General features: G+C 38.9%; 1 protein-coding gene across 3 annotated transcripts; it reads left to right on the forward strand.

Annotated features, from left to right (window-relative positions):
• The first annotated feature begins 1,711 nt into the window (after nt 1-1,711).
• QNG1 (Q-nucleotide N-glycosylase 1) lies at nt 1,712-13,454 on the forward strand. Of its 3 annotated transcripts, XR_006655428.3 has the most exons (5): nt 1,712-2,369; nt 2,864-3,123; nt 8,521-8,716; nt 9,840-10,074; nt 12,650-12,781. XR_006655428.3 is itself a non-coding variant. In XM_024560071.4 (4 exons), the coding sequence occupies exons 1-4, from the start codon at nt 2,033-2,035 to the stop codon at nt 12,880-12,882; spliced, it is 1,026 nt and encodes a 341-aa protein (XP_024415839.2). In that variant the 5' UTR covers nt 1,760-2,032; the 3' UTR covers nt 12,883-13,454. The 3 variants fall into 3 exon arrangements, 2 of the variants coding, with proteins under 2 accessions (XP_024415839.2, XP_024415840.2); XM_024560071.4 differs by lacking the exon at nt 9,840-10,074 and having other exon boundaries at nt 1,760-2,369; nt 12,650-13,454; XM_024560072.3 differs by lacking the exon at nt 9,840-10,074 and having other exon boundaries at nt 2,140-2,388; nt 12,650-13,454.
• The last annotated feature ends 849 nt before the right edge of the window (nt 13,455-14,303 follow it).

Below are 14,303 nucleotides of genomic sequence, written 5' to 3' on the forward strand. Positions count from 1 at the left end.
CTGGTAAAGCTTTTTGGAAAGCATCCTGAAAAACCTATCCTTCCCACTCATTAAAGCAAGGTACATGCATGATCCTAATCCAGTAAGGAGGTGCTATTATCCTTAGCCCAGCCCAGACCACCCCTGGAGCCACGGAGGCTGGGCTTCCCCAGCTGTGGGTAAGAGGGAGTGAGTTCTAAACAACATCAGGGTTCTGTTGGAAAGGAAGGAGGAAAAGGATGTTTTGTAGGTAAAGAGCTCACTTAAAAAAAAAGATTTTATTTATTTTTAGACGGGAAGGGAGGGATGAGAGAGGGAGAGAAACATGGATGTGCTAGAGAAACAACGATCAGTTGCCTTTCAAAGGCCCCCATCCAGAGACCTGGGCCACACCCCATGCATGTCCCTGAACAGAATCAAACCGGTGGGTGACCTTTGTCCTTGCCGGACAACACTCAACCCACTAAGCCACACCAGCCAGGGCAAGAGCTCACTTTTTATATTTCCAGTATATTTCTTGTAGGCATACTTAAGAAAAGAAAAAAACCCAAAACGAAACACCCCTCCCCCCCATACACACATACAAAGTTTATCTCAACAATAAGGTTCTTGAACAAAGGAAGTATGTTCTAGTCTTGTTTATACTACTCCTAGTGTTTAACTCAATCCTGAATGTGGTAGGAGTTCAACTTGTTTATTTATTTAATCAATTAGCCTTAGTGAGAGAAAATGGCCTAAATTGTTTAGCCTCCTGTGTTCTTTTGTAGATTGCTAGATTTTCTTGCTAATCAATTTCTTTGACTCCCAAGACAGAGCTGCTGGGGTACGCAGGAAAAATTGCAAGTCCACAGATTTACATTTATGCAACAACTGTACTGATCTACTAATGACTTTTCTGGAAAAGTCCATCATAGTGAAGTCCTTAAATTTCCTTTTTCTTACCAAAATGAAGAAATCAAGAGGAATGATGTTGTTTCTCTAGGGAAACAATTGTCAAACTTAAAAGTTCCAGATCATCCAAAACTTATAAGGTTATTCACTGTCAATAAGTAAAGATAAGTACTGATTTTTAAAAACAGTTGATTTTCAAAGATGTTAACGTTTCATATTACCCAAGGAGATAATATTTTGTCTCCGAAGGAGGAAAAAAGCCCCTAACTTTTCATCACTAGGCAAATTTGGATACATCTCCTCAATTCTATTAGAAGGTGTTGTTCAAACGGTTGGGGGCTGTGAGGTAATATTACTTCCAGTCTCCTCAGTAGGGCCTTTGAGAAAGTCACTACTTGACAACATCAGTTCACCCTGCTAGGCTTGGCTTGCAGAAGTGTGCCTGGCCTGGGGGTCAGTGAACAAGGGTTCAAATCTCAGACCTAGTCTTGTGACTAGGAGCTAACTACTACACCACTCAGCATCTCTTGCAAAATGAGCATTACTCAGTTGCTCGTTCGCCACAGCTTCCAGCATCCATTCTCCAAACATTCTAATTGACCATGCAACGGCCCCCAAATGGGCAGGCGTGGCCGAGGGCGTCAAGCTCAGACTTCGCTCCTCCGGGAGCCCCCAGGCGGGAGCCCAGTTAAGGAAATGCAGTACACCCGCTCACTTATCGCGACCGGGGCCACCGGAGCGCAAGGCAGTCCCATCTGCCCGAAGAGAGGGTGGGAGCGCAGGCAAAATGGCGCAGCCTCAGGCCTTAGGCTGGGCAACTCCCGGAGGTCGCGCGCCTGGCCCATCCTGGCCCCTCGGGGCTGCAGAACCGGAAACGGACCCCGGGCGGGCGCCGGGGAGCGAGTGGGCGGGGCCGTTTTCTCGGAAGTGCGTGCAGCTGTGTTTGGGCGCTGGGCCCTACGCTCTTCGCGGTCACGAGCGGAGCGGCCTCCTAGGGAGGGGACCCGGATCCTGCCGCGGTGGGAGCGCGGGAGCGGGACCCAGTGAGGGTATTGATCCCACGGTGGGTAGGTTGGAAGAGTCGCGGAGGAAGAGAGGGAAGAGGGTTTGGCTAGCCCGCTGGCAAAAACGTCGTTCCCTAGTCCTAAAAAGGAGGGGCGATATGGACGGTCCCCTAACTCCCAGGGAGTCCGCAAAATTCATTACGGAAAACAGTCGGGATGTGTTCATTGACGGCGGAGGCGTGCGGCGGGTGGCCGAGCTGCTGCTCGCCAAGCTCTCGAGTCCGGAGCTACGCCGCGGGGCCTGGAAGGCCCTTCACGAGCTGAACCCCAGGTCGGCCGACGAAGCCGCAGTCAACTGGGTCTTCGTTGCAGACACACTCAACTTCTCCTTCTGGTCGGAGCGCGATGAGCGCAAATGCCTGGTGGGGTACAGGGGGAGAACGTACAGTGGGTACTGGTCCCTGTGCGCCGCGATCAACAGAGCTCTCGACGAAGGTTGGTGCCCTTTGTGCTGGTGAGGAGACCCTTTTAGCCTTTGACGCTTCAGTTTACTGGGAGGGTCCCGAGGAGCGGGCGGGAAGATGGAATAATTTGTTATAAGGCGAACCTGAAGTTCTTCATTGCCAGCCCCTCAGCTTAAAATAAGAGTATGATAAGAAGCTGGCATTAAATCCTTATTCAGTGGGAACTGATCCTAAATACGTATTATCGCAGCTAAGTCTGATGAAATCTGAAGAACCAAAGGGACTGATATATAACATATTTTACATTGTTAAAATACACCTGATGTAATATTACAATAGAAATGGGTGAATGCGTACAGATGAACAAACAGAAAATGAGGCGTTTGCTTCTGGTTTTTTATTCATCCACTTATAGTTAATTTATGTACCACTCATTTAGTTTCATATTAACTGTGTTGTAAAAACAAGAGTCTAGTGAGTATAAAATCATGACATTGTTCCTCTGTGTTTTCTTTTCTTCCCAAGGGATACCAATAACTAGTGCTTCGTACTATGCTACAGTGACCCTGGATCAGGTTCGGCATATACTCCGTTCTGACACGGATGTTCCCCTGCCTTTGATAGAAGACAGGCATCGGATTCTCAATGAAACCGGGAAAATTCTGCTTGAGAAGTTTGAAGGCTCTTTTCTTAATTGTGTCCGAAAAAGTGAAAAAAGTGCACAGAAGTTAATGCATCTGGTAGTTGAAAGCTTTCCATCTTACAGAGATGTGACTGAGTTTGAGGTGAGTTGCCACTGTTGGGGATTCTAGAATTCTTATCTTGTCATTGTCAACTTTTAGTTAACTCTTTTACTTCCGGAGCTCCTTTTGAGAATAAAAACTTAAATTTTGAAGTGCGTTCCTGTGAACAAGGAATAGCAACAATTAAGCAGAGTTTCAAAGACCTTACTTCTCCTATGATTTCTCACTAGCAGATTCTCATTATTCTTTTCACCTTTTTCATTGTCCTTTGAAAATGCTTCAAACCTGAAAAAACAGGGGACCTTCAAAGGGGTGTTATCACTTAGGGATAAGGATCTTTTTAATACTTAAAAACATTTTTGCAGGCCAGGTCCCTGATTGGGGGCATGCAAGAGGCAAAGCAATTGTTTCTCTTGCATATGGATGTTTCTCTTCCTCTCTTTCTCCCTCCCTTACCCTGTCTCTAAAAAGAAATAAAGTCTTTTTAAAAAATTTACTTCATTGAATGAAAATCAGAATGTACACTAAATTTTCTCTAATAAGTATATTTGCAGAGTTCTAATGTATATATACTATGCATTTTCCTTTTCATGCACAGTATTATTTGCTGTATTAACAGTATTATTAACAGTATTATTTGCTTTATGGTACAAAAAAAATTCTAAAGAGATTTACTTTTAAACTGGTGAACATTTTGTTTACCCTCCCAGTGTACACCTGGATTTTGTTTTTGTAAAATTTTTAGAATCTGTTATCATTGTGTATTTTAACTGTGACAAGAATTGAAAGCAACTTCACTGGAATCACATAACATAAATCTAAGTTAATGTTATGTCAGCTTTAAATATTAAAGCTAAACTTTTGTAATTACAGTTCAGTAACAACTAAAATTACCAATAATATTGCTTAAATTGTTCTGTATCATTTACAGGGTGTTTGCACATACACTCTCATTTGATCCATAGAACAGCTCTGTGGGGCCTAAGAACAAGGAGCATATTGTCCCCTGTGCAGCAGGAGCCAGTCAAAAAAGAAAGTTAAACTAGTTTATCTTAGGTCAGGTAGTCAGTAGCTAGCTTTTCAGTTCTACTATAAAATGAGAGATGGCCTGTTTATGTAAGTTAAGATTCTTTTCATTGCAAGTGACAGACACGAAACTAGAAAAGAGCTTAATCAAAAGGAAGAATTTTTGGATGGGTATTGGGGATGGGCACATCCAGGATCAAGGACTCAGTGTCATCAGGATTCAGCCTCTTCTCTTAGCTTCTGTTGACTCCATTTTTCTTTTATTGTACACCAGTTTTCTCCATGAAGTAGAAGAGCTTTTTGCATCTTACTGCGTCAGCACCAGAGAGAGAGAATGGGAGAAACATGTTCTCAGGTTCAGTTCTAAAACTCTTGGGCAAGAACTGATTGAACGGGCAGGGATTATGACCCATTAAGTGTGGCTTTTAGGGGTGTGTGGACAGGCAGAGGCAATTCCTGGAAAAGAGGCCATATAGGTCAACTTACTGTTGAACTTGATTCTGTTTTGGATTAACCATTCTGCTGATGCAGAGGTTACTTTGAAATTTATCTTTGTCTTCGAAGTATGTCATTTCAGCCTTGTTTTTCAAGAAATTAGGACTCCGTTCCTCAGTCCATCATTCAGGCCATCTGAATATACAGGGTTGGGCAAAAGTAGGTTTACAATGTGAATAGGTGAAACACAGAGTTTATTATTTTATTCTTATTTATTAATTATTGTATTATTTTCCATATGAAGAACTGAAAACCAACTTTTTTCCCCATCCTGTATTAAACAGTGTGGGCAAGAAATCAAACTGCCATTCACGTGGCTAAGAATCCGTGTATTCTAGAGTTTACATGGTTTTAGTAGAAGACAGGCTAAAATTAAATTTAACATGGCTTCAGGGTGGGTGAATTCTTGCCCTGGCTAATATGGCTTAATTGGTTGGAGCATCATCCCACAAACCAAAAGGTCACAAATTCCATTCCCAGTCAGGGCACATGCCTGGGTTGTGGGTTCGGTCCCCAGTTGGAGCGCTCTGATTGATGTTTCTCTCCCTCTCTCTCTCTCCCCCTCCCTTCTTTCTCTAAAATCAATAAGCATGTCCTCAGGTGATGATAAGAAATACAAAATTTCAACACTTTTTTAAAGGAATATTGTATTTTTTCATTTTTTTCAATAAGACTATCATTAGTGTTACCCAAAGCCTGTATTTCTGTAACCACTATGATTCCTCATATAACACTGAGCACATAGTGAGTGCTCACTTAATGCTTTAATTAGTCAATTTACAGTTATCTTTGTATAGTCATATAAAAGATACACAAATAATTAAAGCACTTTGCATAATTCCAAATCTGGAAGAATTCTAACGAACAATTCTGGGACTGATTTGAAATTCAAAAAATGTTAAAGTCAAATATACCTTTTTATTCATATTTTAAAATTTTCGAATTGCAAAAGTAAAACATATTAATTATAGAATTTGTGAAGTACAGAGAAGCAGTCTATTGTACTAGGAGGTAACCACTGATTACAATTTAGTCTTTTTCTGTGTGTGCGTGTGTGAATGTGTATGCACAAGCAGGGGAGAATTAGTAGCATGCTGTGTAAACTTAAAACTTAACATATTATGAACATCTTTCTATATCAAAAATTCTTTCACAGGGTAATTTTTTTTTAGTACCAATTTTAATGTCTTCACAGTATTTCGGTGTATGGATGTTCAATCCCATGATTATTTGCCCAGACTATTTTACCACAGTAATTGTGTTTGATACACAGTTTATTTTTTAAATTAAATTTTATATCTTACTGTTTTCAGTTTTATGTGATATTAATCAATGCTGCACAGCAGTTGAACATCCATAATTATTTTCTCAGAATGGATTCCTAATAGCAGAAATTCTACTAGGCAATGCTGCTAGTCAGAGCGTGGCCAGTCTTTTCTGGCTTGTAATACATAAAAATGCTGACTGTTCTCTAGAAAGATGGTAACAGAGATGATCAGCAGCATTGAGAGTGCCCTTTTCCCTGCTCCTTCAGGACATGGTTGTAGTATTTGTTGCTATATTTTAAAATCTTTAATAAGTTGCATAAAAATAGAATAGTCATGCTTATTTTTAATGCATACTGATTTACTGAGATGATCACTTTTACATATAAACAAATTAATGAAATTAGGAAATTTTAATTCAGACAGATTTAGATCACTGATTTCTCAGCCTGGCTGTGCCCCAGAATCAGTTAGGAAGCTTTAAAATTCAGATATATTTCCAGTGCACCACTCTCAAAGATTCTGATCAATGGGAAGAGCGGTTTTTTTAAGCTCTTCAAGTGACTCTGATTTAGCCTATGCAGTAACTATGTAAAAGTCCTAATTAATAAATTGGCTTCCTTAGGCTGTCATCTTTACTCTGATGTATATACTGTTAAATATGCATGAAAAATATGAGCTTTTTTGTATTTTAATAGATAACATTTTATGCTACTCATAAACATTTGTAATTCTTGATCTTTCTAATGTGTTCATGATAAATTTGTTGAAGAAAATCAACTCATGGTCATAGCGTTTTTCATTGACAATTACTTTTTAAAGGTACTATTTTGAAAATATTTTATTCACAAATCAATATTATGGAACAGATAGGGAATTGCTATTTTGGTTCGTAGGCCAGCACTCAATTCACTGAGCCACACCAGCCAGGGCTGGTTCATAGATTTTTTCCAGTTTGCTCTATGAATCTTGTTAAATATAGAATAGTTTCTATCATAGTAAACATTATGATATAATAATTGTGTTTGATACACAATTTTATTTTGTAAATTAGGTTTTATGTCTTGCTGTTTCATAAACTAGACTTGAATTAGAAATCTAATTACCATATATAAGTTCAGCTTATATAAAGGAACAATTGCCAGGTTGTCATACTTTGATTGGTTTGGGAAGATAGGTTGTTCCCAAATGATGTAGGGCTACTTACTAATGGCGATTTGTTCCCCCAGCACTCAATTTAATTTACAGGCTTTAAACATTGTCAAAAAATGAGCAAATGTGTTTGCTCTGGAAAACAAAATATTGGATTTCTTAGTGTTGGCCTTAGAAAGTTTAATTTAGTTAGTAAAAGTTCTTCTGGATTGATTGCAGTAGGTGTGCCTTATGCTTAAACAATATTGGGTTGTTTCTCATTAGAACACAGTATCACTAGAGTTTTTTTAAATACATAAAGGACTCTATATTGTCATCTCAAGGAATTTTATATGGAGTCTTTCCTTGAAGAATTTTATTTTTTATTTAATTATTTATGTCATTTACATATTAAAACATTCTTATAGGTGGTTGGGATATATTTTGGGAGCCAGTGATGTTTATTATTCCCGTCTATCAGATAAGCAGTTGTAAAAGATGATTGGTATTATTACCATTGGTATTCGGACTAGGAGTAGATCCTAATTACCATGTTTTCTCGTAGTCTATGTTTGTTCGTAGTCTATACTGATCTGCACTTGTAGTTTTGAAGAGAATTTTTGAGTTAAATTATAATCCACTGTCTTATAGTGCTTGGTTAAATTTGTTTCTGCCATGCGTAAATAGAATTGGTAGTTTATTTTTGCTACACACTGACTTTGACTATTTCTAAAAATGGTAGACTGGACACATTCTGACTGTAGATCATATTATCTGATTAAGTTAATTGTGTTATCTGAAAGGAAACAGGTAAAAAATGAATGTTGTGATTCTCTTCAGAGGTGAGTTTAGGGATGATTTATGTTCTTTATACTTATTTTTTTAAAGATTTTATTTATTTATTTTTAGAGAGAGGGGAAGGGAGGCAGAAAGAGAGGGATAGATAACCACATCAATGTGTGGTTGCCTCTTGCATGCCCCCTACTGGGGACCTGGCCTGCAACCCAGGCATGTGCCCTGACTGGGAATCAAACCAGTGACCCTTTGCTTCACAGTCCGGTGCTCAATCCACTGAGCCACACCAGCCAGGGCTCTTCTTTATACTTTTCTGTATTTTATACAATTAATGTAAATTATGTTGCAATTAGGAAAACATTTAAATTTAAGGACCTTTCTAAGGAAATTCTATTTAGTAATTAAAATTAATAAGTAGGTGGATTATAGTGACACAGAAATATGTACATGAAGCAGTGCCATTAAAAAGAACACTAAATAGTACCATGATTACATACATTGTATTTTATGTTCCTAGAAAAATATAGGAAGTAAATTTGGAATGATAGAGGTAATTTAATATTTATTAGACCCCCCCATTCTTTCTGTAAAAGGTCTGTAAATTCTTGTCAACAGAGTAAGATTACTCTCCCCTTGAAAAATATTTTCAATGTGTGTCTTTTTTTTAATAGCATTTCATAAAGCTTTCAGATACTCAGATGACATTTATATTATCTTCATTCGTCAGGGGAAAAGAATTTCTTTTTACAAACGGGCCCAAATCCTCGTGGCAGACACGTGGAGCGTGTTGGAGGGAGAGGGAGATGGCTGCTTTGAGGACATCTCCAGTATTACCATGTTCGCTGACTATCGGTTACCTCAGGTTCTTGTTCACCTGGGAGCCCTGAAATACTCCAGTGCACTACTGGAGAAACTTCTCAAAGGTTTGTCGACTTAATTAAGACATTCGTTGTTACACCCTGAATTATTGTTGAGTCTATAGCTTCTTTCACAAAAGGTCTCCTTTCCTTAGATAAAAGCACTATTTATGGTTAAAAACATATGTAAAGAAAAACAGAAGGGCAATTGAAATATGGAGAAAATTGCTTTTTGTTGCTTATACTGTGGAATATGTATAATGTGGGATATTATAATTTCAGAGCATCATAATAAAATGAAATCTAAATTTATGTCTCATGGTGTACAACACTGAGACAGTTCATCAGGGGTAGTGTTTGAAGAATGTTCATTAAGCCAGAGAGCACACTATGATGTAAATACAAGGTGGGACTGAGAGGTAGTATGTACTGGATTTTGAGTCAGGAGGCTCTAAGGTCTGCCACTGGGTTATTTTGCACAAGTTACCCACTTTCCTAGGCTTATTTATTTACCATTATTGGATTCGATTATTGATTCTCAAGAATGGAAACCTTATTATAATATATGAGTACAAATAATTGTGTTTGTGTGACAATTAACTTTTTGTTTTTTAAACATTTCTTTGTATAAGAAAAATAATTGTATAATTTTGATGTTAATTTCTCTTTTGGGTGCAGTATTTTCAGCTACTTTTTTCTTTTTCCTTTATTTTTAAAAGAAAGTAGTTTTTATGACTGCATAATTTTCCCTTGTGAAACAGATTTCAATCACCCGAAATCAGAATAATACAGAATTTAAAGGTACCATTATTCCTGTGGTTGCTTCTACCAGGCTTTTATGCTGCCTTGGGCAATTGATTTTGTCTTCTGTTTCCTCATTTGAAAAATAACAAGCCATTTTATGTCATAATGCTCATATCTCCGGTCATTAATTGTTGGATACCTTAAAAAGGGGCAACTGTTAGCAGTCAGGGATCCCTTTAGATTCAGACGTAGGCCAGCTGATCTTGTGCAGTGCTCATTTTTACCTCTAAACATCCTCTTGCCTGGTTTCCGTCACCACATTTTCTTTTTTTCAGTTAAAATCCTACATATCTACAAAGGCTTTGCCTCAGTGCTACTACCTCTTCCACATAGCTTTTCCTGACTTTTCACAATTTTTCCTTCTTCTTCTCTTGAATTTTTATAGCACCCAATTGTCTCTGCCACTGTGAGAAAAACCCTGGTGAAAAGGGACCCATCCAGCATCGTTGTACAGAGTTGTCGAAGTTCTCTTCTGCCATCCATTTCATCTCAGAGCTCTGCTCCAGATGCCCAGCTGCAGCTGTTACTGCCTCCATTTTGTCCAGCTTTTGAAAACGAGACTCCGCTGTCCTTAACTAGAGGGACACGGGGCGAACAAACTTCTTTGCACCCTAGTTTATGTAAACAAAATTGGATTTTTTTCAAAAAGTTCTTTATTAGCAAGCTAGAGGAGAAACAGAAACTATAAATGTAAAGGTGTATACACTGATTAAAAAAAAACTATCATAAGTGAAATCTAAACCCAGGTGGCTTGACTAGATGAGGTAGAACTTTCCTAACCACCAATGATACTTCTTTCAAACTTGAGGATGTGATACATTGTATTTCTTTTACTCTCCCTTTCTCTGGATATCTCCAGGACAGCCCTTGGAAGGCCTGTCTAGATTTCTGTTCATTTCATGTTTAACCAATCTTTTCACCAAAGGCATATTTTTTTTTAGCTGAATATAAAGACTGGTGATACAATTTGACTAAATTTAGATTCTTCACTGTGATTCTAGAGTTGAGCTTTAGGCCTAATATGTTGGTTGTGTTACCTTACCTTACTCTGTGTTTGTCAGTCCTCTCTAGTGGTTTCATTCTTTTTCTGTTTCAAAGTCCATGTCCTATCCCATACCGGAAGTTGCTGTACTTACTAACTATATTAGTTTCATAAGGCTGACATAACAAATCATCACTAACTGGATGGCTTTAAACAAAAATTTATTCTCTCATAGCAGTGGAGGCTAAAAGTCTGAAATCAAGATGTTGGCAGGGTTAGGCTCCCTCTGAAGGCTCTCGGGAAGAATCTGTGACCCTCGGCAACCCTTTGCATTCCTTGGCTTGTAGCTGCATCACTCCAAGTATGGCCTTATTTCCTGTGTGTCTTCTCTCGCTCTTGGATTCCTCTCCTTTTTTTATGAGGACACCAGTCATGACATTTAAGACCCCCCTAATCCTGTATGACCTCATCTTAATATGAGCTCACCTGCAAAGACCCTATTTACAGAGAAGACCACATTCACAGGTTCCAGGAAGTAGGACTTGAGTGTATCTTTTTGGAGGACACAGTTCAGTCTACAGTTATTTATTGCTGGGTAACAAATTATGCTAAAATTTAAAACAAGACATTTATTGTCTCAGTTTCTGTGGGTCAGGAGTTTGGGTGCTGCTTAACTGGATGTCTGTGGGTCAAGGTGGCGCTCAAGCAGTCAGCTGTGGTAATGGTCTTGTCTGATGGCTCTGCTTGGGCAGTGATACCTGCCTCCAGTGTCACTGTCGCGGTTGATTTGGGAATCCCGGCAAGTTGATAGATGAGTTTGCAGGCATTGATTAGCAAGAGAACTGAAGAAGAAGGGGTGGATTTATATGCTGGCACCTGGAGCCAAATAAGAAACATAGGTGGTGTCTGTTCTTCCCCCTGTCCCGGTGACCAGTGCCTAAGCCCTTGGGAGAGATGGATGGGAGGGACATAGTAACATTACCTAAGATCCCAGGTGACAGAGTGGAAGCCAGTGGGCTTGGGGCATTTTCCCTATGTCTCATTGGATCACAGGGCCTATCTGGCACTGTGAAGCTCTGCAGACGTGTTTGGTTTGGCCTGAACAGTGTTTTAAGCAATTTTTAATTACTTATCAACACTTGACAGTAAGGAGATTTCCTTCGAAAATCAAACCTTCTGACTCTTGTAAAAGTAGAGAAATATGGGAACATTGGGTCTACCTTCAGACAGGACAGCACACTCTAGCTCACCAGTTTCCATCTGGATGTGTTCAGTTACTCTCTGTGTGCCTGAATCTTTTTTTTTTTTTTTAAAGGTTGTATTTATTTTTTTAGAGAGGGGGAAGAGAGGGAGAGAGGAGGGGAAAGAAACATCAGTGTGTGAGAGATACATTGATCGGTTGCCTCTTGCACGCCCCCAATTGGGGACCTGGCCTGCAACCCAGGCATGTTGCAACCCTGGCCCCAACCAGACATCGAACCACCAACATTTTGGTTTGCAGGCTGGCACTCAATCCAGTGAGGCATACCTGCAAGGGTTTTGTGCCTGATCTTTGTAGGCAGTTGAGTGGATGAGCCCAACTCTAGTGTCTGTGGCAAAGGACAGCCAGTCACCACCCTTTAGGATCAGACATACCCTGGAGGGAGTTCTCAGCTCCATATTCAGGCAAGCTGACTGAAGGATCCTGAATACAAAGAATGACCATGGTTTTCCTTGCCCAAGTTAACCACTTTGATTTTCTTAGTTGACCTTGATGTATCTAGGGTGTCCCTGAGGCAATATTCAGTTCTCAAATGGTGATGGGAGGTGGTATTTATTTGACCCCTTAGGAGTCTAAATTTTGTAGTATTTTTTTCCCCTGGCATTAAACCTAATTTTAAATCCTTCTCAGTAATTTAATAATCTTGCTGTCATTTTTAAATTTATGATTACCTTATATTTATTTAGTAAATATTTTTGTGGGAGCTGGTATGTGCAAGGTGCTATGCTAGGTCCTAGGAATATTGAGACAAAGAAGCCAGACATCGTCCCAGTCCTTGCAGAACTTGCAGTTTTGAATTAAGGCCTGAGTTTAGAAATGGTTTAAATTACTAAAAATAAATAAAGTTTGAGATTTACAGTTTTCAACTGTATTTTGTTCTATAGCAAAGTTCTGAGTGTATTTTATCTCATTGACTTTTAGCACTACTTGCTTTGTTTTTTTCCCCTTGCAGGAGAAATGCTCTCGTATGGGAGTAGGCAAGAGGTGGAAATCAGAGGATGCTCACTTTGGTGTGTTGAATTGATCCGGGATTGTCTTCTGGAACTTATTGAAAAAAAGGGTGAAACAACTAGTGGAGAGATCAATTCCATTCTTCTGGATTATTACTTATGGGACTATGCCCGTGATCACAGGGAAGATATGAAAGGAATTCCATTTCATCGAACACGTTGCATATATTATTGACCTGAAGTGTAAACTGATCCGAAGAAAACTCCTTACATTTTTATATCACATAATCATTTATACAATTTCACTTTGACGTTCAGAGAAGATGGTGGGGTTAATTTCTCCTGGCCTATCGTGTGCATTCCCAAATATATCCTTTTTCTGCTTATTTAATTTTAACTCTGTTTTCCCTTTTTGTGGACACATTACAGAAACAGTGAAGGAACTTTAATGCTTTCTTTAAATCTCAGATTTCTTAAAATCAATCATGTCATAATTTGATTAATCTTCAGTGACAATATTTCATCTATTCAGTTGGTATCTTTTCTCCAGGTGTGATTTTCTATGTGTGGTAATCATTTGTTATGAGAAGGGGATGGGTAGGGTCTTTGTTGTGTAAATGCTGCTGCTCTTATAAAAAAATCAGTCGACAGCTTAATTTCAACTTTTTATCAGTAATGACAGAGTTTTGTACATAATGATTTCAATTGAGGATATTGGTCTATGTAGGTTTTTTCTTTTTTTTCAGAGTAACTGCATAAAGATTTATTTTCATGAAACTGAATAAAGATTTTAAAAACTTTCTTAAACCTGGAATGGATCATTTCATTAAAATAGAATTTACCAGATATATTTTTTAAAAGGTTTGCAGTGGATTTGGTTATGTACTTTATATTTCAGAACTCTCATTACCTACCATGCATTCATTTCCCACTTTCACTCCCATCTCCTAACATAATCTTCATTTTTGTTACCTTTCCTACCTGTCAGCCCCCTGTGAATCAAAAAGGTGTCTTTTCCGCAAGCACTTTACTGCCATCTGCTGGAAACTTGTCATAATAACCTTACAGACGACAATGAATGGAATGTGAATGCCACCCCGCCAGGTCTCCTCGGAGTTGTGTTCTGCACTACTTGCACCATTACAAGTAGTGGCTTTATATCTCTCCCTCCCCTATGCGGAGCAGGGGCAGTTACTGAAGAAATAGAAGTCTGCTTATGGAAAGGAAAAGGGATGGTAGGCAGCCTAAACAACCTTGTCTGCCACACCTTTGTGTGTTCAAAATTCTTCAGCAGTCGGGGATCATTTCAAGTTGAGGACTGCTGAAGAAGAGCTAGGAAAAGGGTAAGGCTACTTTCTGAGTTGGTTCAAGGAAAGAACTAGTCCAGTTTCCCATCTGGAGGTGGGAAAAACCTAATTACTCCCTTCTTTCACCATTCCTATTTTGACATTCTCTGGCATATAAATCAGTATTCTTTGGTTGTAAGAATGTAATTCAATTATTAAGATTCAGTGACTTTGATGAGGCCTGAGTTAAATGGAAAGAAACAATAGGTCACAATGCCATTCAATAAGTAGCCTACACATATTTACTTTGAGGAATGAAAATGATATTTGGAAAGCAAAAATTGAGATCATAATTACGCCACACATCCTC

The sequence above is a fragment of the Desmodus rotundus genome, chromosome 1, assembly GCF_022682495.2.
Source record: "Desmodus rotundus isolate HL8 chromosome 1, HLdesRot8A.1, whole genome shotgun sequence".
Taxonomy (NCBI): domain Eukaryota; kingdom Metazoa; phylum Chordata; class Mammalia; order Chiroptera; family Phyllostomidae; genus Desmodus; species Desmodus rotundus.